The sequence below is a fragment of the Gambusia affinis genome, linkage group LG13 (assembly GCF_019740435.1).
Source record: "Gambusia affinis linkage group LG13, SWU_Gaff_1.0, whole genome shotgun sequence".
NCBI classification, from domain to species: Eukaryota; Metazoa; Chordata; class Actinopteri; order Cyprinodontiformes; family Poeciliidae; genus Gambusia; species Gambusia affinis.
In genome coordinates, this window is record NC_057880.1 from 21499908 (window position 1) to 21526475 (window position 26568).

Here is a 26568-nt window from a genome sequence, read left to right on the forward strand (position 1 = left end):
AGTTCAGCATAATACTGATGCTACCATGCTCCTCAGTGTTATTAGCACAGGATGTGCAGTGTTTTTCCACCAATAGCATTATAAATGTATACCAAGCAGTTGAACTTTGGTCTCGCCTGATCAGAGAAGCGCCTTCTTTATGTTTGTTGTGTCAAGTTAATGGCTTAAGGAAATGAAAATGGGACATTTTTTCTCGCCACTCTTCCACAAAGGTCAGATTTGTGGAAGAGTAATATTTATTTATTCCTAATATTTATTCCAGTGACAGATTCTTCACCTGAGCTGTGGATCTTTGCAGCTGCTCCATAATTACCATAGACTATTTCTGTTTCTGATCCACTTCTCTCCCTCCTTTCAGATTAGGTGGATTTTCAGTAGTGACATAGTCTTTTCCATTTTCACATGACAGGTTAAAGAGTGCTCTGATTCTGAGAGATGCATTTTACTGAGATTGAATTGTTCTCAGGTGGGCTCTATTTACTAATAAGGTAACATCTTAAGGCAAAGCAATTGCACTGAATTTTGTATAACATCAACCATCCAGAACATCACATTTTTTGGTAAAGATGGTGAAAACTTGTGTAAAACACTTTATAGTGTAGAATCTGCGCAGTCACAGTAATTGTTATTCAGCTGTTCTAATACTGTCTGACTCAGCATTTAAACATCGCTAAAGGAAATGCTTATTTATCCTATAATCATATTCTGTGTCTGCTGTGCTCTTGTTCATGTGGTCTGTTTTGCATTTTTTTTTACATGTAATTCAGTTGTGAAACAGTAGGGGGGGACACTGAGACCTTTCATGCGTATAAGCTTTACTTGCTAAATGGGCACAGAGAAGAGCAGAAACAAAAATATCCTTATTGAAGTTCTTGTGGCATGAAACAATGCTGTGTTTTAAAAGACATGTCATTTTAAAGTAAAATTCACCAAAATTTAGAACATCTTCCATTTGGATAAAACATCTTTGTGATATACTGACTCCAGTGTAATTACTAATATTTTTATATAGCCTCTGTGCTTTCCAATTCCTCTTTTCTCACTTTATGATCCAGATTCAGCAAGCAGATAATTCATATTTTATAGTTTTCAGAAGGAAATGCTTTTGCATGCATTGCAGATCTGGAGCCAGCTCCTCGCGGTATGCAATGTTTTAGGCCCTTTGTGTCTATATGCACATCAGTATGAGGGAAGCTGTGCAGGAGCAGAGGCCTTGATAATTGGCTTGTGCTGGAGTGTCAGATGGCTGAAGAGGGGATAATGGCAGACTCAAGCTGCTGCCATGGGGCTGGAGGTGGGGGTGTGAAGGCCTCAAGTAAAGGGGGAAACATGGCTTTTTGTGAATGGGCACCTCCCCTCACTTGACCCCCCTCCTCTAATTCAGGCCTGCCGGGCCCTTTTGTAGTAAGGGGATGGGAACCCAGGAACCTGGCAGAAAGCGGGTGACCTTCTAGCACCTCGCTCTCGCTGCCTCTCTTCTCCATCCCTTTCTCTTTCTTGACCCTCCTCTTTTATATTCTCCTCCTGCTCTCTCACTCCCTATGTCTCCCCCTCCTTTCTCTCTGGCTTCCTTTGTCCCAAGTCTTATTTTTCAGTGCATCTATTTTATTTTAAGGCCTCGTTCTCTGTCTCTTAAGCATCATAAGAAAGGAAGAGAGAAACAAAAAAGGGAACAAAAAGAGAAGCTTGAATTTAGGTATGGAAGAGGAGAGGAAATGGCTAAAGGGAAGGGGGAAAAGACTTTGAGTAAAAGGATGCAATTAAGGAGGAAGCTATTGTGGAAAAATAAAGCAGGCAAGACATTTACTGTATTTGAAAGTGGTGCATAAATCCTGCAGGTTCTTAATCTTTATTCTACACACTCTCTTCAGTTCCTTGTCTCCACCTGAGGGGTTAATGCTAGTAGAGGAAAGGCGGTTGTTTTTTCCATGATGACATGAGTCCAAGAAAAGCAATGGTTGTTTACTTCCTGAGCTTTGATACTGGTCAAAGCTGCTAGAACCACTTCAGTTTTCTAATTTCTTCGATATACAAATGCTTCATAGAAAATGTCATTTTTCTTTCTTAACATTTGGGGCACACTAAGGTGTACTACAATTAAATGTATTTTTCTTGCTTCTCAAATGTACATAAAAACAATCATGCAGTTATTCATAGTGTTTTTTGTTTTGTTTTGTTTTTTTACTTTACTGGTTTATTTCTACAGAGGCAAATGTTAAGTAGGGTTCTATCACACTTGAATATTTATAGTATGAGCTAATTTGCAGTTCATGTCCCTAGTTGGGCTTTTGGTTACATAAAACGCAGCAAATTTTATAAAAGGTTTAAAATGCAAATATATACAGTAAAAACAGAACATTCATCAGGATTAATGCAAAGTGAGTTGGTATTAAATTGTCATGAAATTCAATAGAAGATGCTTGTGACTTTTCATGACTCTCTTGGAGCTTGATAGTTGCACATGCTTCTTTTGAACAAGAGGCTCAACAGTATTTTAAGTGAGACATAGATCAGGGAATACATGAACACGTGCAGGTAAAATCATTTATATATCAACTAAAAATACATGGAACAAGACCTGAGCCATGGTGTACACCTCCATTTATTTTTTTCTGTTATCTTAATATCATCTGGCACAAACATATATGTGGGTCAATTTAATATCATTCAGAAAATATAATATGCAAAAAATAAAACATTTTGTTTATTAAATTAAGATTAATCTCTGTGCAGCTTTTTCCTGCAAAACTGTTTTTATAAACTGTGTTTTTATGTCCCCCTGACTCTTTATAGGGAGATTGCTTTCACAAGAAAACTGCAGGAACAGTCCACCAAGTTGTGCTACTACTACCTGGGCTTCTACGTCCACTCCTGCCCCAAGATGCGCTACAAGGTATCTTACACTAAAATGTATACAGTATTTTCAGAAACTCAAGGCTCCTCACCTCTGAATATGAATCCCTAACCTTGAGCAATTTGTTTCATTTTGTTTTTACCCCCTTATGAAGAGTACATCCTTACATCATTGTCCTTTTTTGTTCACCCCTTCTAGTTTCAGTGACTGTGAGAATCTTTTCTTGCCAAATACATTTCTTAATTAACGTCAATATGAGAGCTATTCATGTGACAACAAACTACAACAACTGATGCCCATGTTCAGGGAGTGTGAACCCATTTTAAAAAAAAACACAAAAAACTCAGAGATTAAATGGGTTCCTTTTTCTGTTACAGTTCTTGTAAAAGCTAATCACTCCCTTGGATGTCTCTCTTTGTATTGTTGTTACAAATTAATCACTATCAACAAAAATGTTGACTGGATAAATTAGAAATCACTTATTCAATTTTATTTTAGGTTGTATATTGTTGTTTGTAATCATTTTTGTAGGAGTCAGTTTCTGCTTTGACATTAAATGATTTTTTTGGTGTTTATTTTTGTAAAAAAAAAACTAGATTTTGTTGATCATTACTGATTTGTAAAAGCAACAAAAGGATGAAATATCCAACAGGGTCAATACATCTGAGGTGCAGAAGGGCTCAAAGAAAAGCTAATCCACACCACACAACTGTTTTGGAAAAATGGCTAAATTTGTACCAATTAATATACTACTGCAACCATTGTTCTCCTCTGAAGCTAACTATTGCAGCTATGTTAAATTGGGTTTTAGTTCCCAATGAACTGGAACAGTCTGAGACTTTTTCAGCCAAATTTTCTGGGAAAATCCCAAAACTTGACTCAAAATTTCTGACATTGTCATTTAAAATCTGCAATCCATATTTTTATTCATGGTAGCATTGTACATTATTCAGTTCATCACTATTCATTCCTTTCGCGTTTATTCATTCACACCATCCTCAGTTTCTATGTTAGATGTTCCCATAGATTGTTCCTGTCCATAGGAGACTGATGTGCTGTTGAAGATTATGGCAAACCGTCATATCTTTTTATCTTTCATCTTGCTTTGGGTTTGCTTCACGCTTTGCTCAATTTCTCAGTTTGATAGTGTGTGCAAGGGGTGCACATGAGTGTGTTGTGTTTGCATCTGTGTGTTGAATCTTGATTACAATGTTTGTCTGAGAACTTGCGCTGTTACCACAGCACCTCACCCTCTCACACTGGCATTTACTACCCCTCCCCCATATCTTTTCTTGTATGTTTGTCATTGCAGCGTCTAGCTCACAACCTCCCCACTTCTTCCTATTTTACCCTTGGGGAGGGAACACAGAACAAGGGTGAGAAGGTTGCCCGTTTCCCACCTTTAGACTCTTGCAGTCCCACAGAAAAGCACCCACGCTCAAACATGCTCCCAGCAACATGCACAGTGTTTTGCTCCTCTGTCTGATTTGCATATATTCAGTTCATTAATGCACTGACATACTGGGACATTGTTTGACTCTTTTAAGACTTCTTTGGTGTTGAGTTGGAGGTTTACTGGTTTTGGGATCTCACGCTTGCTTCCAGTCTCTTTAGTGGCCAAGTTATAAGCACTTGATCCCTAGCGGGCACCACTCAACCTGTTCCAACACCATTCCATTACTTATGGGTTCCTCTTGTTTCAGTCTTGGCTGTTTTTATACTTCAGATATTTCTGGTAGAAGATAGTCATAAAGAAATGTTTGGATTAAAGTGCTTTATACAAGGAAAACATCAATAGTGCACAAAAGAAAAACAGTTTTAACAAAAGGTTATAATAGTGACTCTTTGCTAGACGAGTGTACAATAATTTCTGGTTTTCTGGGCTGACCATCTTCTTAATTTTGTGTTTATGGAGTTTCTACAGGGTGCCAAGATATTCTAAAATTCAAAAAATTTGAGCAGATTTTAAATACTACAAGTTTCCTTTGAAGAACGAGGATCACATTTCATCTTTCATTTACCACGTTTTAATAAGTATGGACAAAAGAAGAGAAAGTTTAATTAAGAAACATGTCGAATACTTTCCAGACTTGAATCCTTCTTCTATTCTTCTTTTCTAACTAATGGAAGGGTCCGCAATCTGTGGACTTGCAGGTTCTTTAGGCCTTACCCTGTGGGTCATAATAACTTTGGCCAAAAATGTGAAAGAATTGAACAATATTTTTAAATATCTGCATGGTTTTAAAATGTTTGCATTAGCAGTGTTTTCCTTTTATTTTCATGCATATATGCATTACATTTCTGCAAAAAATGAAACAAATAGTGTATGAGGAATATCCGTTTTTCTCTTCTTAATAGGTTGCAAACTGTGTGCTTTTTTTCTAGTATAACTTTCTATAAAAAAAAATAACGTCACTTTGAATAAATTGCATTGAACCTAAAAACAAAAAATAAAATACGTTAGTAGGTAGATTGTATCTTGAACATTTGTGTTTGGAAACATGTTTCCCTATTTAAAATATTGGAAATCAAAAATATTTTTGTTACTGTGAGGAATGAAAAGTTAGTTTTTTCATTTTGTTTTTGGCACCTTTCAATATCTAGAAATAGTTTTACCCATTCTTCATTGTACCTTAACTACTAGCACACAGACTTGTTCTGGTCAGAACATTTCATACTTCTCAAGGACTCCTCATAGATCCCATCTACTACGGCATAATTATCAGATACCACACAAGAGGAAGGTCCTTCAGTTTCATTTAGACACATCATTTGTGTCCAAAAGAAGCTGCAAAAGCTCCCAAACCAGAGCTGGAAGAACAGAATGATCTTATGTTATTCTTGCACCCCTGGGAGAGAGAACACATTTCTTGCAAAGTATATATTGGACTGTAATCATCAAAAATAGTCCAACAACTTGTATATTTTGAGTCTGGTGTGCATAAAGTTTTGGACACTAAAAGCTTTATTGCCCTGTCTCTTATGCCACTATATCTGTTATATGTCTGCATACTTTCTGTCTGCATGATTGTACTGCCCATTTAAAGTTAAAATTCTCAATTTCTGTTATTGTTATTCTTGAGCTGTTAATTTGGAGGAGAATCCTTTCGGCTGGGTTGTGTGACCAGGGAGACGGCCCCAGGCGAGATGATCTTGTAAGCACTGCCAGCAGCAGGACATGGTCCTGTAGGAAAGCCTTAAAGGGCCCTCAGAAGACTTGAAGTACAGCCAGAAGCTGGGAGGACGCCTGGCTGGTGTCAGACACTCTTCTTTGTTCCTAAAGCTGGGACTGAACGTCCCACAGAGTCTCACTGGTTTGGCTGGCGGTTCAGGGTTTGACGTGACATTCTGCCCCTGGCTTCTGTCCCTGGGCCATTTGCCCTCCCTGGCCTTCTGATGTTGAGCTGTCTATGAGGAGCAGAAGGTGAAACTGTTGGAGTCTAAATGAGTGCAGAGGTCTTGGCCCTTTGGTCGTTTTTCTTTCTCTTGACGCTTCACATGTTAAAGCTAACAGTGACTCTTGTGGCTTTACACAGACAGAGACTTCATTTCTCTGAATTCTCTGGACTTATCTCAGCCCTCCATGTTATGAACGATATCATGACCAAATGCAAGTTGAGTCAGAAAGTGTAAGTGATAAGTATGCAAACCTTTCTTTATTGGATATTTATGAACAAGAACGCCTTTTACATATGGGGAATTTCTGGATATTACTAATTTTTAAGATGTTTAAAATTATTGAGGTCAGCTTTGTAATTTATTCATATATATAATGAATAAATTATATATATATATATATATATATATATATATATATATATATATATATATATACATATATATATATATATATATATATGTTTCCTGTTTCATAAGCTATGAAAGCACCCTCCTCCATCAGTCCCTATAAACATGTCTAGTCTGGTCAGAAGATTTCTCCCCAGAAAGAATTTTCTTGTCATGGCAGATGCTAAATTCTGATGAGCTTATAGATGTTCCATTTTAGCATTTGGTCAACATCCTGTCAGTTTATAGTGACTTGAAACCAGTGCTGTCGCTCTCCCCACATCCATAAGTGTGTAAGCTACCAAGTGAAAGGGACACACACACAAAAGAACAGGCTCATTAAAAAATTATTATAATTAAAATAATATTCTATATTTTAATATTAGTTTAGTAATTAATATTAAAATAATGAAATGCTTTATGTTATTTAAATAAAAACAGATGAAGCATTTTAGTAGATAATTATAAATGATCACAGTCTCTCTCTTCCCCTCTCTCCATCCATCATATCACTCTGTTGTCCTCTGCACAGTGTTTTGCGCTGAGACTGCGTTCAGGGCAGCTATGTACGTCTCATCTTAGGCAGCAGTTGGGAATGAGAGAAGCAGGATGAATCTATGTTATTTTACTGTTGTAGACAGATAAAGACACTGCAAAGCATTGGTTTACATGCAGTAATTCTCTACTGAAGCAACACTAAACTGTTCTGTACAAATGAAAAATGATAAATACAAAGCAACAAAAACATGAGAAACGATCTCTTGTTTAGTCGTTTACATCTGTCCTGCTTCAAAAATTATTTACTTCAGGCAGGAGTGTTAGTTCATCTAAAATATGTGTTTGACTTAATGTGAAAACGTTCTGCAGACTGAGGATGTTCTGGTTTCAATTAGCTAGTCCTAATTAATCTCCCTCAAGAAAACAAAACTTGTCGGGATTAAAAAAGCATTTGTGCTTCAGGTGGCCAAATAGCTACCAGTGGTCTTGCTTGAAGCTCGCTTTTCCACCCATGATGAGTGTAATCTTCTGACTGGCACTGGCTGCTGAGGTATTGCATTTAAATCTGGATAAGCAGACTTTAAAGTGAGCAAATGGAGCATTCAAATACTTCCGTTGACAATCTGCTCTCGATCTTAATGTTTTGAGGCCTGTTCAAGGGAGGCATGGCGGCACCTCATTCTAACGCTGTTCTAACCTCTTGGTGCTGGAGTGACAGTAACATCAAGTGGGTCTTGCTATTCTTGTTCAGTGGAAGAATGTCTTGCTCTGAGCTCAGGAAACCGTAAAATTTTCCACAGAGGATGCAAAGAAAGGAGGAGTTGGTAAAATTTGTGAAAAAGGGAGGAAGAGTGTTGATGAAGGGGGAGAAAAAAGCGACAAAATGTGGGCCAAATGAGGAGGCTGGATGAAAAGGAGTATTCGTTTTCCGGCAGTGCTTTACAGACTTTTAAAGAACTTCTTTTTGCAGCAGCTGCACCTCCGTTTCCTTTCAGTCCAACTCCTCCTTACCCACAAATAACAAACGCTGTCAGAGAAGCTGGTCGGTTTTCCAGAGCCAGCCAACACTTTTCCACATGGCCAAAGCTTGTGAATAAAGAGGACCCAAAATTAATCCATCCAGGTGACAGTGGCTGTGTGGAAGAGTGCATTAGGTTACGACTGAAAGAATTTGGATGTGGTTTCAGGCCCTCTATAGTGCTAATGTTTGTCTCAATCAGTGAATGCCTGCAGGCTTTTCTGTCACCTGCTGCACCTACTACCTTGTGCTTATGACATAAATTAGAGAGGACATGCTAGAAACTTTTTTTAGGCTATGCACATATAAACTCATGCCCAGATGTTTGCATTTAGTTCTCATTGAGTCAAAACATTTTCCTTTTCAATCGTTGCTCATTCCTTGTAGCTTTTCCAGATAGTTCTCAATAAGAAGTTTTTTTAATTTAATGAATGAACTTTTAGACAGGCTTTCTTTGTGCTCTTGTTAATCGTGGCGGGTTGCAGCACGCTAAAAGGCTCTGAGGCACATCTGTCATGATTCTACATGCATGCTATTTTCACTCAAGGAGCCATAAACAGACAGCATGTTATGCGTACGTGTGTGACCTCACATTTACTGCGTCACTTGAACATCTGGGTAGACTGGGAGCAACATAGTTAATCTGATGCATGTAGACACCCTCATCTCTGTAAACAACTTCTTTTTCCTCTTAAAGTAGTACTTTAAGATGGAAAAGTACTACTTTAAGTAGTACTTTAAGCATAAAAGAGGTATGCTTACCCTCTTTTCATGAGGGTAAGCTTATCTCTCAATTTTAGTTTTATTGTCTGTTTATGTAGGATCCTCAAAATCTATTCTTACTCACTCAACATCACATTAAAACAAAAAAAATCTACATCTTATTGGGATTTGTTGTAGCAAATCAGATAGTAGTGCATATTTGTAAAGTAGAAGTGAAATGGTTTTAATTTATAGTTTTAATTATTTTATTTTAAAACAAATCTAAATATTAAAAGGTGTGACCTGCATTTGTGTTTCCCATGAGTCTATCCTGCATAAACATCTGGAGTTACAGCTGCACGTCTTTTGGAGGATTTCTCTACCAGCTTTGGATGTTTACAGACTGAATTATTTGCCCATTCTTCTTCGCGAATAGCACAAGCTGAGTCAGATCGGAAGCAGACCGTCTCTGTGTAATCTTCGTTTTCAAGTCTTTCCACAGATTCTCAATTTAACTCAGTTGTTGACTTTGACTGGGCAATTCTGACACATTAGTTATAAACCGCTTCATTGTAGCTCTGGCTGTATGTCTCAAGTCACTTTCAACCTCCATCAGGTCTACTTTCCTGTTTTTAGCTGCATTCATCTGACCAGTTTCTCTTCCCCTGCTGAAGAAAAGTGCATGCCACCACCATGTTTCAGTTTTTTTTCACAGAACTTTCTTTCAATTCTCTTTCTTTGTTTGTTTTTGCGACTTTTCCATAAAGGTCAGATTTGTGGAATACTGCACTTGTTTTTTAAGGGGTATCAGAGTAAATGGGGGGTGGATGCAAATGTACATTACGCTTTTTATATTTTTGAAACCACGTAGGATTTTACTTCTTAATTGTGCTCTACTTTGAGTTGGTATTGCATGAAATTTCAATAAAAGACATTAAAGTTTGTGGATTCAAAGTGAAAAAATGTGAGAGGCTTTAAAGGTGTATGAAGCTGTTCATATCTTGATGACTTGCATCGATAAGGTTTACATTGAGCAGCTGCATTCGTGTGGAACTGATGGATTTCACAGATGCTGCTGGTCCAGACACAGGACAACCACACCCCCTAAGCCCTTTTTTCTTTTTTTTCTGCCTTTTTCTGTTTCTGTTCTTCTTTCAGCAACTATCCAAAACCAGCCGCCTATATGCCGGTTGGGATGACAGATTAATAGTGTCTGAAGAAACTTCCAGCTGATTCCTTTCATAGATAAAAACAGGAAGTAAAACATTGTTCTTCATTTATTCTAATGTTGTTATAAGCCTGACAGGCAGGAGCAGTTTTTTTCATTTTAGGGTTGTTGGTGATCCCATTTCTTTAAACATTTTCTCAGATAGAGGTGATACGTTATAAAGGTGCTGTGGTCAGTTCAGTTCAACATGGAATTACCCTGATATGGGTTTCTTTTTCTTGTGCTTGGTTGAAGCTGCAATTATCTTGACCTTTAAAAGATAATTTGTTGTTTTCCCCTTCAGCAGTGCAGGTAAAGTCCTGTACCCCCTCACAATAACATCAAACCCCAACCTAGACCTCTTTCAACCCTAAGATTTTCAGATTTCTGCCCTCCCCCTGTTTCAAAATCTAACCTTTTCGAACTGAAGTGTTGTTGTTTGATTTAGCTCGACAGGAGACCACCATCAGTGCACAACTAAGCAGAAACATTTGTTTAAGCTTTTTAAAAAATGTCTCTGCTCTTTTATGCCCCATCGTCTCCACCACACCCCTTCAGTCTTGCCACAATTGTGTTTTTAACAAATCATTAGCAGGTTGCAGCATAGCTGGATAGCTGCCGGCGCTTGGCACCTCCTATGAGGGGCGCTGACAGGGTTAGGTTCTGAGGCGGCAGAGTTCAGCGGGTCGGGTCAAACAATCCATTCTGACTGGTGGTGGCAGGACGAAGAAGAGGAACGTCGGGTGGCAGGAGGGTAAGAGTGAGGGGAAGGTTTGAGGGTCATAAGGGCAAAAATGAGAGTTTGGAGTGTATGCCATGCTGAGCAGCTCCAGAGCCCTCTAGCTGCCAGTTCGAGGTGTTTGCATTGCCATTAGCTTCACCTCTATTTATTTTCAAACCCGCTGCAGCTGCGCCACTTTGTCTGAAATGCCTCTTTGGCAGGGGAATCCATCTAGATCATTGATAAGCTTCACAAGAGACAATGAGCCGCCCTCATAAACGTTGTTAGACATGTTAGACTTTCTGTGGACTGTGGTTTTAGGTTTGGCTTTATAATAAGATGTCTGTGGTGGAGTTTTAAGGCTGAGATTAGAGCTGCAGTTCTGGCAGCAAGTCAGAGAGTTGTGGTCTATGTCAGAAAGGTGTAATAGCTCCCCTTCACCATAAAAACCAGAGGAGATAAAGAGATAAAAGGTACCCGTTCTTGGAGCTGATGTCCATAAAAAGCGCTGCCATTGGTTCTCAGGGCCCACTCGAAATGCGATCCTGTAAAAATATTTTCTCCTCATTAACCTGTCAGCCGTGGAGCCATGACGCTTAGCCAGGCGCAGGAGTGCTGGGCAGAGTGGGCTGGGTGGAAGGAGTTGTGGTGGTTGTCTAGAGGCCCAAAAGGGGACGGGGGGAAACTTACCAGTCTGTGTGCTTTATTTGAAGGTCGTGCTGTGGTGATGTGTTGAGTAGGGTGAAAAGGCCTCAGTGGGCCCCAAGTGTTTAAACAGCAGCAGTTTGCATAAATCCTGCCAGACATTTTGAGGATCCTCTCTCTCACACAAATTCATATTAGTGCAGGACCTTTGAAAGCTCCCCTTGAATCTTTTAGATTGTGTTACATTGTAGCAACAAACTTTAGTTTAGTTTCTGTGGAGTTTATTAAATAGTCCAGGGGTGCCCAGGTTCAGTTCTCAGCAGCTACTGTCCTGCAACTTTTGGACGCATACCTTCTCCCACACATCCATTAAATGGTTGAATTCCCTCATTGGCATGCTTTAGCTCTTATAATGAGTCATTCATTTGAATGACTCAATGGAGAGGAGATGCAAGATGGAGCAACACAAATTGGTGTGCAGTTGTGAAAATGATGGTACATGGTTTTCAGATTTCTTTACCAATCAAAAATGTATATTGTGCAGTTGTTTTCATCCCCTTTTACTGTGATGCTCCTAAATAAAATTCACTTCAACAAACTGCATTCAGAAATCAGAGGAGGAGAAGCAGGATTAGTGGAAAATATAACTAAAAGCTTTAAACACCTCACAGAGTTCAGTTTAAAGTTTGCCTCACGCCATGCAGAGGACAGGAAATGTAGATGAAGGTATGGAACAGATTCAACCAAAACCATTCTTTTCATGAGGGTGGTGAAGTGTTTTTCAGTACGAACAGAGAAGCTGATGGGGATTAGTCTTGAGAGTGTGATAGAGATTCACCTTCCAGTAGGGAAATACCCAAAAATGTGTAGAAATGGCCAATCTTTGACTAGAAACCGTCTTTCTACTTAAAGTCTAGAAAGACTGTAACAAGAAAAGATTGGCTCAGGGAGGCAGGATCCATATACCCACTACTTCATTTCCCCTCTGTTTTATGGCATTCTTTTGTTTTTTGCTGTATGATATTCTGTTGTATGATGTTTTAATGATTTTTGAACAGGTTGTTGAAAATGAGAATTTGTTTTCAATCAACTTACCTTGTTAAATAAAGGTTTGTGTATTTATTTGTTGAACATTTTGACTGAGAAGCATTTTCCTTCCACTACACAACCATACACTCCTTTTTGTGTTGGTTTAATACAAGAAATCCCAGTAAAATGCATTGCAGTGTAGTTTTTACATCTTTACTGAAGGGCTTATTGCGTCTGTCTGAAGTGAAATCTCGTTTGTTTGGACTTGTCTGTCTTTGCTGATCGTTCATCTGCTCAGGCCTCTGTTCTGTTTGTCTTTCTGCGTCTGTGAGCTGCACCGTTTACGTGTGTCCATCAGCAGCCAGAGGCCATGCCTCTAGTCCCCCACCCACCTACTCTATTCTAGCAGAATGTAGGTGTGTCAACATGTTCAGACTGATAAAGGGAGTGCATTGTGAGAGCTGTAGGTTCAGGAGAGAGTGTGGTTGTAGGGATCAGGGCCCATGTTTATTGGTTTTTGACAGAGATTGGCGCAGTTTGACCCTGGGTCAATGTGCTGGCCTGGGCCAGAGTAGGTTAGATCTGCCTGGCTTTGGGCCACACTAGGCCTCTTTGTGTTCTCTCTGACTTCAGGTCTCTCCTGGGAGATGGCCAGCCGAACAACATGCTGTAGTAAGACCACAAATGTGGCATGCTGACCTCTACTTCAGCTTGGGTCAAATGATGATTACTTTCTCTGAGAACTTGACCAATAATTTATCCCTTTCATTATTTTCCTCATGCTTCGTTTGCTGTATTATACAAAAAACAACTAAATTTGGTGTAGGGGGGGTTGCACAGTTGGTGCTAAAAACAAACAGAGCAAAGTTGAACTTTTTCTATTTTGCAATACACTCTTGGTACTCAACTTGCTGAATTAGTTCTTTCAGTTTTACCAACAGATGTTCTTTTCATAAAGCGGTTGATCTGAGCTGATAGAAAAGTTTTAGATTCTGCTGTTGAACTCTGTGTTCAGTGCACGACTTGTATAAACTATAATATCACAGCTATAACAGGGAGGTAGATCTTCGTGTAAAATTTTAAACAATAAAGACAAGAAAAACAAGAATAAGCTGATATAGACAATAAATGGATAGACTAAATTTATCTACTTTCCTCCTGTCCATTAAACCTGAAAAATGCTTGTTGATTTTAAGATGCTGATAATCTGCCTGTTTAACTAGAGTGAAGTTTGATATTTATAACAATAAAACAGCTCATTTCTCTAAAGTGCTGATATAGACAATAAATGGATAGATTAAATTTATCTACTTTCCTCCTGTCCATTAAACCTGAAAAATGCTCGTTGATTTTAAGATGCTGATAATCTGCCTGTTTAACTAGAGTGACGTTTGATATTTATAACAATAAAACAGCTCATTTCTCTAAAGTAAATGTATAAATTAAGAATTTTTCCAAAAACATTTTTAGAAAAGTTAAAATTAAAATTAATTTTGTGGGTAACACCAAAACGCAATTCATTTTTAAGCTGAATACATCTTCAATATAAGGAAAATAAAATACAGGTGTGCATCAGTGATTACTACTCATTTTTCTAGACTGCTTCTGTCTTCTGTGAGCCAATCTAGAGCTGAAGATCAGAAAACTCCATATCCTAATAATTTCATGGGTAATTACTTGAAATCACTGCTTGATGTCTGGCAGATATGAATTGATGAAGAGTCTGTCCAAAATTTCCAATAGCAGAGACACACTTAGATATGGCTCACCATCCAGGGCGACTGAGCCTGAGAGCAAGCACAGAATATTTGCCAATAAAATAGTGGGTGACTGATTCTCCACTTTTTACCTACACTTCTTTTTGTATTCAGACTAAAATGTCAAAATTGGTGAAAGAAGGAAGTGAACAACACATACTAGATAATATAATTTGAACAGAATAAACTGAAGTTTTATGGGAGATGAGGGCTGTTTTTTTTTTTTTTTTTTTTTTCGTGGGGGATGGGGTTACCTAATAAAAACTTGTTCATGACAAGCTGAAGGTCTGAAAGAGATTCCTGACTGATGCATAGACCAAACTAATTTTTCAGCTTTCTAAGTTTTGAGGTGGAATTAAACTAGAAGGCAAAAAGACGTGCGTTTTCACAAGATTTCCTTGGCTGCAGTACTGCACTCTATTTACGGGTCTGATTAATTGCTTCTTTCATGATTTAGAGCTATGAACCGGGGACATAGCTCCCCATTTTACCAAGGTGCGGGTGAAAACATGACAAAACTGGGTTGATGGAAAACAACAGAAGAGAGGAGCAAAAGGGACAGTGGAGGTTTAGATTTGATAATAAATTTCTCTCTGACAGCAGGGCCTCTGCTATCTTTATGTGTGGTCTGAAAAGAGTGAGTGGAAGTGATCATACATCTGCACAGCATTGTGTAACTGTTTATCAAGTCCTCTACATGTTTATTTAGTTCAGATGATGGAGGTTGTGTAATTGTTTACACCGGGGCAGCTTCTTTTTCAAATGAAGTTGAGTAATTTTACTCTCTTGTAAAAAGTTTAGTTCACTGGAAAATTCACCCTGAAGTGGACTGTTTTCCTGTAAACGTTTTGCTTACTCACTTACAACCACACAGCAAAACATCACATGCAGTGCCTCTTGTCTGCTATTGCCTCTTTGCAAAATGGTTCAAATTCCAACAGATTGGTTGGAGAGCAATCAGAGGTCTTTAAGTTTAAAGTGCTGCTGCATGTTCTCAATTGAATTTAGGACTTTGACATGACCGTTCTAACACATGAATATGTTTGCGTGTCAGCAACTTAATTGTTCTCTATAATTGCTAAGCAATGTTAGGCCCCAGTTTGAAGTATTCTGCAGCCTCAAGGATTCTGCCAACACCATGTTTTACATTGTGGATAGTGTTTACAGGTAAATGATGCTTGTAGACTGGAAGGTTAAATTTTGATCTCACCTTATTCTATGTTTGCTGTGACTGCTATGTGGTCTGTGTGCAACTGCAAACAGGACTTCTTCTATTCTTCCAATAAGACCCAATTTGCAATAAAACACTAAAACAGGAGTCTGCAACCTGCAACTCTGCTAGTGGGTCTCATGCTGAAATGATTAAAAACCAATTGTTTTTCAAATATAGATATCAAAACAAATGCAGTTTTTGATATCTATATTTTTCAGTATTTTAATGGAATAATTTCATTAAATTTTCAGATTGACAGTGAAAGTACCAGGAATATTTCTTAGTATTTGTCCTCAAGTTGGAAACTGTAATTAAATTATTTTTTGCGTCATATTTGCTAATATATCAATATCCCACAGAAGACAATGTACCATTCTCTTTTTACAAATGTTTGTTTTTCTTAATTTTCACTTAACAAATTTATCAAAGAATGGAGGCTCAATGACAGATTGAGCTGTTTGGGGAGATTTCATCAGGAAAGACAGAGGAACCCATAAAACTGTATTCATGACTGAAACAATCCTGGAGATAACTCTTATGAATAACGTTACATTCCAGGTTGTCTGCTTATTTACAGAAAGCGAGTTCTTTTATAATTTCTAGGGACTTAAACTTTTGTTTGATTTCGCAGACACTCTGTTTTATCATTTGCAGTGATAAGTCTCTTCATTCTCAGCTGTTAAGGGGTGTTAGATTTACACCCTAAAGGTTTAATTTCCAGAAAATCAAATGTAGAATTTGCTGAAGGTATTTTAGATTTTAAATATTTAGGTACTTAAGCCATCTGACTTCATTATCCAATGTGGCTACCAAGGTTTTAAAGAATAGCAAAAGTTGCAGAACTAAAGAGTTAAATTATGATGTTTTTTCCCTTTGAAATAGAAACATACATACATACTCACAATCTTTTTTGCAGACTTTTAGTATTTGTGACAATAGATGAAATATATTGTTATTTTTCATAATAGTTATCACAACAATAAGCAAATCTCTGGAGCATATTCAACTCGAGTGTGATGTCTTTGCCATTAGACTGGCTTAAAAAAGACTTCTGTGTGCAGAGCTCTGTCATCATGCATCATCCATGGAAGCAGTGAGGCATGTGTGAATTGCAAGGTCTTCATGCCAAATTTGGAAAGCAAGATTTAAGAGTGCAATACAGCAAAGCACCTCACAAATACAGATAGTATTACATTGTTTCTGTTTTTGTTTTTTGTTTTTCCAATGTTTGCAGTCAACTTTCCAGACCACTAAAAGATGGGTCATTTCACTCTGTGCATCTTGTCTGCTTTCAAGTGAGGATAACCAGACTTGATTGTGTATCATTTTGGTTTGGTTCAACTTTTTTCTCAAAACCTCACGCAATAAACAGAAAGTATAGGCCTGTAAAAATCAGAAATGCTTTTTTTTTTAAATCTATTATAGAAACACATTGACACAAGCAGGTTAGAGTAAATAAACAAAAACAAAATATCTGTGGGATGTTAAGAGCTAGCCTGATTTTGTACTTTTTCCCCCATTTCTTTAAAGGCTATCTCTGTTCCTATCACATCTTTGCAGTTTCTCTTGTAACCTTTTACTGTTTCCATTTTGCTTTTGCAGAGTTGTAGTCACTTGTAGCAGGAACTGTGTGCCTCATTGTGTTTCTACATGCACCCAGGTGCGGGTTCTCTGTATAGAGGTATGTCTCATTGTGTTGAAGGAATCTATAGAAAGGAGGCAGAGTGTGAGAGTGTCAGGGTAATCATGCTGACATTTGTATAAGAGCCTGAAGCTTGTTGGGACTAGATGAGTGTGTGTGTCAGTTGTAGATGCCATTTGTCTGTTAGCAAAGGCACTTAAACAAGTTATTGTTTATTTTACTTGAGTGAGAATTTCTTCTTTTTCTGACATCTTTCATCTGCTGCACTGTAATGTTGTTTCCTCATGTGTGATGCAGAGAGGAATCCATAGAAGCTGCTACGGTCATACTTTTATCTCTTTTCTTCTGTAAGCATAATTTCAAATGGTGATTAAAAGCATATGATTGTTTGATTCTGTTTAGTTTAGTGCCAATTCACAGCAGAGGTTTCAAGTAGGGTTGCGCTGATCGGCTCTACTGCTAATACCAATTTTTTTAAATGTATTTTCATCAAGAGTTCAGTAGCTGACCTTTGCGGAGGTAGATAAGATGGGGAGATGTGATTGGTTTTACATTTTGCGGCCAATTTTAAGGAAATGGAAGCCGATGCAGATCACTCGGTGTACTCCTTGTTTCAAGCACCTTTTGGAAAAACGAGAGATCCAGTTTTTATACAGGAGATTGGTTAGATCAGTAGCATAGTGTCTACAGCCTGGAATATTACCTCACATGCCAGTTTGTTGAAAAACTGTATTCCAAAAATGTTTACTTTTCTGTTAACGTTTCCGTTCCGTCCTGGAAGAGGCTTAATTTGTTGTAAGTAAAAACGGGCAGCTTATTCTTTCCCCTCTGACAGATCGGTCATGAGCAGAAGAGTTTGTTTATATTATTTTCATTGGTGGTATTTCCTTTGTCTCTATTATTTACAGTTCATTTCGACGACTGTACTTTGTGTTTACTTATTCAGCACTTTCTGACCTCAGCTGTGTATGAAACGCCAGGAACGCTCGAGTCTTTGTCCTACAGTTTGCTGTCATATAAACTCCAAATATTGTGTGTGTTGAGGCAGCACAGCAGGCCTGTTGCAGGCGCCAGCTTGTTTACAGAACTCTCTCTGCAGTTTGCATTTGTTTGGAGCCGTGTGATAGAACGCAGGTCTCTGATAATGGAGTCTAATACCCCTCCTCCTGTGCCTTGTTTCTGTTCGTTCAGCCCCTTCACTGGCCCCCCCCTCCTTACGCTTTGCAGCTGTTTTTGTTCTGCTTGATTTACTTTCCATCCAAAATGTTATTTCAAATACAGACTTGTACCCATTTAGCAAGCACACATAAGAATAAGCTTGTATGTTTATGTTTCCTGCTCAACTTTGCAGACAACTCTCCAGTCAGAGAGAAGGGTAGATGTAGCAAGGAACAGTACCGGCCCGCTTCTCCCTTAAGAGAAGGGAGTTTGAGCCACAGCTCAGACTTCACCTCGACCCTGGGGTCAGTTTACAACTTGTCAAACCTTGAGTTATCAAGGGTCATCACTAGAGTTTGTGGAAATGGTCTTATCAGTGTCATAACAAAGGTTCATCTAACTTCGACCTAAGTGTCTCTTAGCTAATGATGCTCAGCAGTCAAGATTTGTTTAATGCTTTTTATGTAATTATTTAAAAACAGGATGTCTTTACACTCACTAAAATGGGGCACGTTAAAAACGTTCCTGATTTAAATGTGATTTTTTTTTTCTCTGCTAGTCAAAGTGCTCTTAAAATGTCTGGAAAAAATGTGGAATTTTATTTAAGATTTTTCAGAAGTAAAGATGTATTTAAGACTATAATAAGACTATAATAAGGTATTTCTTGTTCTGTTGTCTAAATTATAGATTTCTGAAAAACCAGTTCCTTCAGTCATGGATTATTATTAAGCTGCATTTATGAAATCAGAAATTTACCATATAGTGTGAAGTAAGGTGTGAAGTTTAGACAAAACTGTGCTATAATCATCCATTTGGTCACCCATTCATATCTCCATTTGTCTATTCATACCTCATTGTTCATCCGTCCATGCTTCCATCCATCCATCTATCCATCTCTCTACCCTTCCATTTGCTTATCCATCTGTCCATCCAACTGTCAACCCATCTACCTATTTGTTCATCCATCCACCTCTCCATTCTATCCATCCATCATAGACGAACAGACAGACAAGTTTAGATAATGTTCATTCATTCACCTCTCTATCTTGCCATCTGTCCATGTGTCCTCTTCTATCATCCATCGTCTTTCATTTTCCATTTTAAAGTTTTATATTAATATGTATAAATGGTCAAAAGTTTTTCTCATAAATGTAGAGCGGCTACAACAGCATGTTGACATTGGATCTTTGTCTTCTTTTCATTTCTCAGGGACAGTACCGGCCCGCTGACCTCCTTTGCCCAGAATCTTACACTTGGGTTTCTGTGGAGCAATGCATACCGCTGCTCAACAACTCCCGCTATGCTCGTTTAAATCAGGACCCTGATGCAGGTACGGCTTTTTGTTGAAGGTATTTAATACCATAAGTAAATGAGGCAGTCCTATCTTACATTAGTTCAGGATTATTTCTAAAATTAGCAACCTATCAAGCCACTGATGCTCCTTTTTTGGCACGGTTATGTCTGACTATTATGTTTGATATTCCGGTTCTGAAACGCTGTCAGTTTTCAACCAACACACTCTTGTTCCATCAGTTCACAATGCATTTTTTCAGAAAACATGGTGGTGCTTATTTTATTCTTTGCAAACTTCTTTTACTTTACTCAGTAACAGAAAAGTAAAGAAATAGACCCTAAGTTATTAACGCAAGAAAAAAACACCTTTGTTAAAAAATTTATATAACTGTTATCCTAATGAGGTGTTTAAAGATAGCTAAAGTTCACATAACTGTCCTATTCCATTGAGTAAAATTAAACATAACTCATTCCACCAAAAATCCCTTATTTGTTAATTTCATTTTTCTACTTTTATTTCTTTAGTGTCTTAATTTTATTGTCTTTCTTTTTATCTTGAAACTATTATTTAAAAAAAGTCTATGTAACAATTTTGGGAAAGTTATTTTATTTTTACCTCTGTAATCTGTGACATCGTTTCCTTCTTCCCCATTCTGTTATGGAGTTTGTCATTGAGCTCCTGTTAATTTACTTCCTGAAAGTTGTTATACAGGGTGAAATGTACAGTCTTTCTGCTAGCATTTTGTTAAAATGTTAATTTTGGTTTCTATCTAGATTTCAGCAGCAAACGGGATAATTTTATTGAGCGTTAGCTTTATTGTTGCAGCCTGTGCATGAACAAGCCGACTTTGCCTTTCCAGCGCTGATGATGTTTTTTATGTGGTTCATGGGCAGGTGAGCTGATGTCGACTGGAGGTTTTTCTTGCTGCTGAACTGTTTTATTTCATTCCTTGCAGATATATTACTACTCATTTCTTTTTTTGCTGAGCTTTCTTATTCATTTGTGAAGACTTGTGTATTTTAATTTCACTTTATGCAAATTGCTATGCATTTCAATTGTTAATCACAGAGATTTGTCGGTGGTGTGTGTTTCTTTTATTTATATTTGTTTTGTCCATGTTTCAGAATGTGTAAAAGAATGTTATATTGGCATTTAACGCAAAATACTGGACGAAACTTGAGTCCACTCATGGCTTTTAAGAAAGAAGGTGAGTCGATGTCGGCTGGGTGTTTTTCTTGCTGTTGAACTGTCTTAATCCATTATCTGCAGAAAAAACCCGCCATCAGTTAGGCTGAACTGCAACTCCCTTCCTTCTTCATTTATACAACGCAGAACTTTATTGGTGGTCCGATTGGAGTAACGCTGAGCCCGGCTGTTGCTGACACATTGAGTGTCCCACTGTGTCTGTGACCCCTAGTGAACATCAGTCTGTACACACATACGTAGACCAAATGTACAGCACATATGTAGCATCTCTCACACACTCACAATCATTGTTTGTTTGACAGGGAGAAAAGTTGGGCCATCGGCCGTTCAGCAGGATAAACATGGGATAAAATGTGCATGTTGTCTCTTGTTTGCCTTTAAATGCATCGAAGAGGCGCCAGCCGGGAAACGCAAACAATAAGTGGCAATTTGTGTAATTTCATGCATCAAAATGGTGCATTTACACTCTGTTGGTCCCTTTAACGTTCCTGATTGTAAAACATATCAGTTAGCAACAATCTGATGTACTTTAGTGTTACTTACAGTAAATAGCACCTACTTGATGTCACCCACTTATCTCCCCTCTGCCTCCTGACTTTTCTACTATATTTCTGCCGTATTGCATTCCATATCTTGTCTATCAGTCAGACACTCTCCCTTGTGCCTCACAATGCTTTCAGCTCCTTAGCCTGATGAGTGTTGGTGTTCCCAGTCTGAGTGGGAACTGATGGATTCGCTCCCCTCTTACTGGGCCCTGCAAAGGTTTTCATCCCCCTTTAATATTTTCTTGGATGTTTCGTAAATTTTTGTATGTGCTTCATTTGGATTTTATGTGATAAATGGACAAAAAAAAAGAAAAGAAAAAGGGTTTAGTTTGTTTTTTCAGCCCTTATGTACTAATACTTTGTTGAATCTCATTTAGCCACAACTAAGTTGCAGATCTACCAGCTTTGCATCTAGACACTTATTTTAAGTGAAATCAGCTCAAGTTCAACTTGTTTAGATGGTGAAGAATTAAAAACTATATTTTTGATATTTGTCCCAATTTTAGTCAGACTTATGTCTAGACTTTGACTATGACATTCTAACACATGAATTGAATCTAAACCATTCTGGCTGTATCTCTATGGTCATTGTTCTGTAACAAAGTGAATGTCTCAGGTCATTATTATTTTAGCCTGACAACTAAAATGTGAGCTGAAAATAGAAGATAAATTTAAGCTCAAAGCAAATGCTTTCATGTATGGGTTCATAATAATCACACAGACTTAGCAATAATGACAATAAGATCCTTTACATTTAAAAGGATTGAGGTCAACAACAAATTAAGTATCTTTCTTTCAGCTGCTAAAAGCATTTAAACTTTTGGGCCTCCGCTGTCAAATAATGGACCTCTCATACACAACACTTCCATCTTGGCCTTTTCCTTTTTAAAAGCAAGTCCCATTTTGGATCTTCAACATTAGGTCACAGGAAGTGGCCATAACCCAATGGCTCTTTGACCCTCATCCGGTGTTAAGACGTTTGGGGATGGAAAGGATGAGAAGAAGAAGAAGCGTGGCGAGGTGTCAGGGCCCCAAACCTCGGCCCTGACCCTCAACACTCCTCTTCCCCCTGACCCTTGAACTCCACCCTCGAAGGCGCTGCGACCTCAGAACGGCATGTCACTGAATGTCCGGCTGGCCTGACAGGAACAGGAACAGGATCTGGATCCGCTCAAAGCGAGGAACAGGCACTGGCGGAGGTTGGAGTGAGCAAAGAAGAAAAGGAAAGTTGTTTATGTGAGGAGCGGATGTTTGGGTTTTCTGGAGTAGGAGGGAGAGATGAACACTCTGTTCAGTGTTAGCGCAGTGGTTAATGAACCATATTAAAGCCGCACGCTGCTACCCGCTGTGTTCTGTAAAGTCTTCACCACTTAATATCTCCATCAGGCGAATTAGTGTAATTCCGGTTACTATTAAAGTGTCCTGTCACTTTGACAAGAAACATAGGGAGGTGAGTTTAAGTTAGGAACCGTCAGACTTTTAAATATTTTCACTCTCATCCCCTCAGCTTACATGAATTCTTCATGGACCAGCATACTGGTGATTGGGGAGTAGCATAACATCTTTTAAAATCCCTCATGAGGAAACCTAATGTACCACTGATTTTCTTTTTCACATTGCTCCACCATTCTTCAGTTTCCAGACTCAGCAGATTTTTTTCAAGAAGTGGATCGTTAGCTGTATCCCTGCACTCCAGGGAAACACAGCTAATAAATAAAATATGAGTTTCCAGGAGAGTTTTAAAACTCTACCTAAAGGATAAAAACACATTTCTCCTTGCCTTAAGGTAGCTTGCTGGGCTTTGCGGAAGTATTCCAACCCCTTCAACCCCTTTTCATTATAATCACAGAGTTTGACATTATTAATAGGGATTTTATAAGCCTCTTCACTCTGATACAAATAAATGAAGGCATTTCACTTGTATGTTAGTTAATGTAAGTATGGATGCAGTTAAGTAGTTAAAGTTTATTTATAAAGCACCTTTCACAGACACAGACTTGTAAGTGCTATTCAACATAAATTACATTTAAATTGTATGTCGTGAATCAAAATAAAATCATAAAATAAAGTCAAAATGGTTGAAGCTACTCTGCGACGGTCTCTACCACAACATATTCCCCTGAACCCAGCATTCTCTATAGAGAATCGTCGAATAATGCTCTGAATATATGAAGTTGTTGCAGCTCATTTTATTAATATTTTGATAATTAGGTGATTGCATGCAGAATGCAGGTGCCAGTGGTTTGTAAAGATGATTAAATATTATTAGGTTCTCAGTAGTATGTCAAGAAAAATGATTGGATTTGCTCATTTCTAATCTTCTGCATCCTGTTCTCTTCCAATGTCACTTCCTGTTCATCCGTCTCCATGCAGTTTATCGCCTCTGTCTTACACCACCCAGTGTTTAAACAGTGGAACTCTGAATTACGTAAATTAAAAATGTTCCTCTTTGTTTTGACTACACTCACCTGATGAGGTGATGTTCCTTATTTGCTCTAATAGACCAAATCATCTGGTCTGAACTTCAGATGTTGAGTTGCAAATCTTAAGAGTTGCAACTCGGTAGTTTAGCAGTTCCAGTGAATAAGAGAAGAAAATGAGTCATTGCTTTTTTGCTCGTGCTGCACTTTGAGAATGGCATGCATTCTTCTTACCTGTTGAGAAGTATATTTGGGTTTGGTTGGCTCGCCGGGCGCTCCCTGCTGTGTCCTCCTCCTCTTCTTGGCGCCAGCTGTTAGCAGCTTGGCTCAGCCCCTCTCTCTTGGAGGCAGTCGTTTAAGTGTTTGAGGGTCAACATTTTTCACCTTTTTTTTTCTCATCTGAGTCTCCAGAGAGCAGCTCGTAGCTTCTGGACACACGCAGACAACGTAGCTGGCAGTGCATGGCACGGGCTCTGTGAGCAACACCAACTAACTATCCGTCTCACGCGCTGACTCAAACCTGAAGGCACAGGAGAGTTAGATTCCCTCCAACAGCTTCTCGGAATAATGAGGCAGCCTTGCCAAGGCACTCAGAGGTTAATTCAAATGAGCAGAGAAAAATAAAAACCAAAGTTTATGGGGTTGGATGCATCCACAGTGGTCCTGATTTTGTTTTTATAAGTGCTTTGTTTTTGTCTAGGAGACTCTCAGGCGGTGAAGGATGTGGGCAGAGTGCTGGTGCTGCACAAGCGGACCGTCATGCCCTACATAGTGTACAGCCGCAAATTTAAGGGCCGCAGCGACACGGCCGAGGTGCAGGAGTACGCCAGCTTGGTCGGTCAGGACTGCGCGGAAAGGATCTTACTCTACCGCTCCTGAGCAGGGAGCATCGTCCCACTGCCACCTCGCCCTGAAGAATCATCTGTTTTTGTCTCTTAAAGAACTCCCTGCTGCAGCCTCACTATGCTTGCTTCAACACAATCGACTGTGAGCAGGTACCGAATCATACATACAGCCCAATCAATACGAATATCAATGAAAAGCTCATTTAAATCAGAAAGTAGTATTTTGCTAACAGTGACATTTTGATGATTATGGCTTACAGCTAAAAAGGCATTTTTAGGACCATTAATTATACATGAGTCAAAAAAAATATCAGTACATAGGATTCCTATTTCCATATTCCTTTTTTGTTATTTATATGTACATATACATAACTTTATCTTGACAGAAAAATTTCACCCAGCAATATTAAAAACTCAAAGATGGATTAATGCATTGTTAAGGAAACCTAAAGGGTCATTTTGTTTGTCTTTTTTGGTTTCTAGCCCAGTTTAATATCAGTGTTTTAACCTGCACCTTTGGTGTTTCAACTGAGCATGAATTAAGGAGGTAAGACAGGAAACCAAGCCACTGAAACAATCATTTTTCAGTGATTGTTTCAGTGTTTCAGATTGTTTTTGACCTACTTAAAGTTATATCTATGTATTTTACAAGAAATCAAGCCACTGAAACAATCACTTTTAAACAGAACAAAGGTATAAAAGTTTTCAAATTGTATCAAAGCATTGTAGATTTTGAAACAGAGCTGATCTGCGCTAATCCAGATGGCATCAAAAGCAGGGAATAGCTCTTTATCAACTGTGTTATTTCAGAATTTGTAAAATATACAAATAATTAGCCCAGACTAATAAAAATTCTTGAAAATTTTCAATTTTGTATTCTTTTTGTGCTTAAATTTTCAGAATACAAAAGCATGAAAATTTCAGGCTAGAAAAGTGGTTCAGTAAAAAAATAAAAAAAAATAGGGAATACTAAATCCAAAAATGTTGACCTGCTTAAAGTTATATCTATGTATTTTACAATATACAAACTTGTTAGTTGATCAAAGTTCCTTTTTCATCAACTGCATCAATACAACGTTGCGTGAAGATACAGGTTGCTTTTTTTCATCTCACTTTATCCTTCCACTGAACTTTCCATCATCATTATGCCGGGTAACAGGACTCCGAACATCCAGCTTCTGTCACAATGACCTTTCGTCCTATAAAGGGTGTCTTTGACTGCTGGTTTTTATGCTGTTGTACTCAAGTGAGGGTGTTACTTTTCTGGGAAACTGGTGGTTTTTATTAGCTGTAGGCCATAATCATCCAAATGAATAAAATTACTGAATTAAACGACCTTTTCAATTATGATGTAATTTATTGAGATGTTTTTCTGACTTCCTTCAAGACCGGTCAACTGAATATTAATTTTTTTTTTTTTGAGACGATAAGCAGTTTGAATTCTTCTCTTTCAAACCATGCTTAAATTTTATGTTGATGTTTTTATGTTGGAAACCGGCATCGGTTTAGAAACCTGACTCCAGTTTGACTTCACTGCTTCCTTAACGACATGTTTTGTTTTGAAAGTCAACTATTTGTCTTCTTTGTTTTACTTTTATTCAATAAGAAACACATTTATTGTCTCTTATTAAACTACGGTAATTTAATAACTTTCATGTGCAAGGTTGCTTTAAACCATGTTTCTGTTTTAAGTGTAACTTTCTTTATATAGTCTCTCTGTTCTTTTGTTTGTTTAAACCAAATAAACAGTTTGCATATTCAATAATTTAGTTCTCTTATGATTTCAGCTCAGGTAACTTTGAGTTCCCTGGGTGACAGAGCTCCTCATCCTGCTTTGTGGACTGAATCTAAATGTTGGAGTCAGTCTTTTGAACCAGCGAGGCGAACTAGTGCAACATACCCTGTTAATGTAGTTGACCAGAAAATAGAAATATTTAGCTAAAATACCAGAAAAACAGAAACTCTACAAGACTGCTGCTGCATAAACCTGTATGGGATTAGAAATAACGCATTTCAGTGTAGTATGAA

General features: G+C 38.1%; 1 protein-coding gene across 4 annotated transcripts in view; it reads left to right on the plus strand.

The window, feature by feature from the left end:
- LOC122842707 (arginyl-tRNA--protein transferase 1) overlaps positions 1-26305 on the plus strand; it is a 57266-nt gene extending 30961 nt beyond the window's left edge. For 2 of the 4 annotated variants that reach the window (XM_044136830.1, XM_044136828.1), the window contains 3 exons: positions 2794-2893; positions 19440-19560; positions 24396-26302. In XM_044136830.1, the coding sequence (XP_043992765.1) occupies positions 2794-2893; positions 19440-19560; positions 24396-24574 (400 nt within the window). In that variant the 3' untranslated portion in view covers positions 24575-26302. Of the gene's footprint in view, positions 1-2793; positions 2894-19439; positions 19561-20648; positions 20732-24395 lie in introns of all 4 variants that reach the window. The other 2 variants (XR_006372608.1, XM_044136829.1) reach the window with 2 other exon arrangements.
- Positions 26306-26568: the final 263 nt, after the last annotated feature.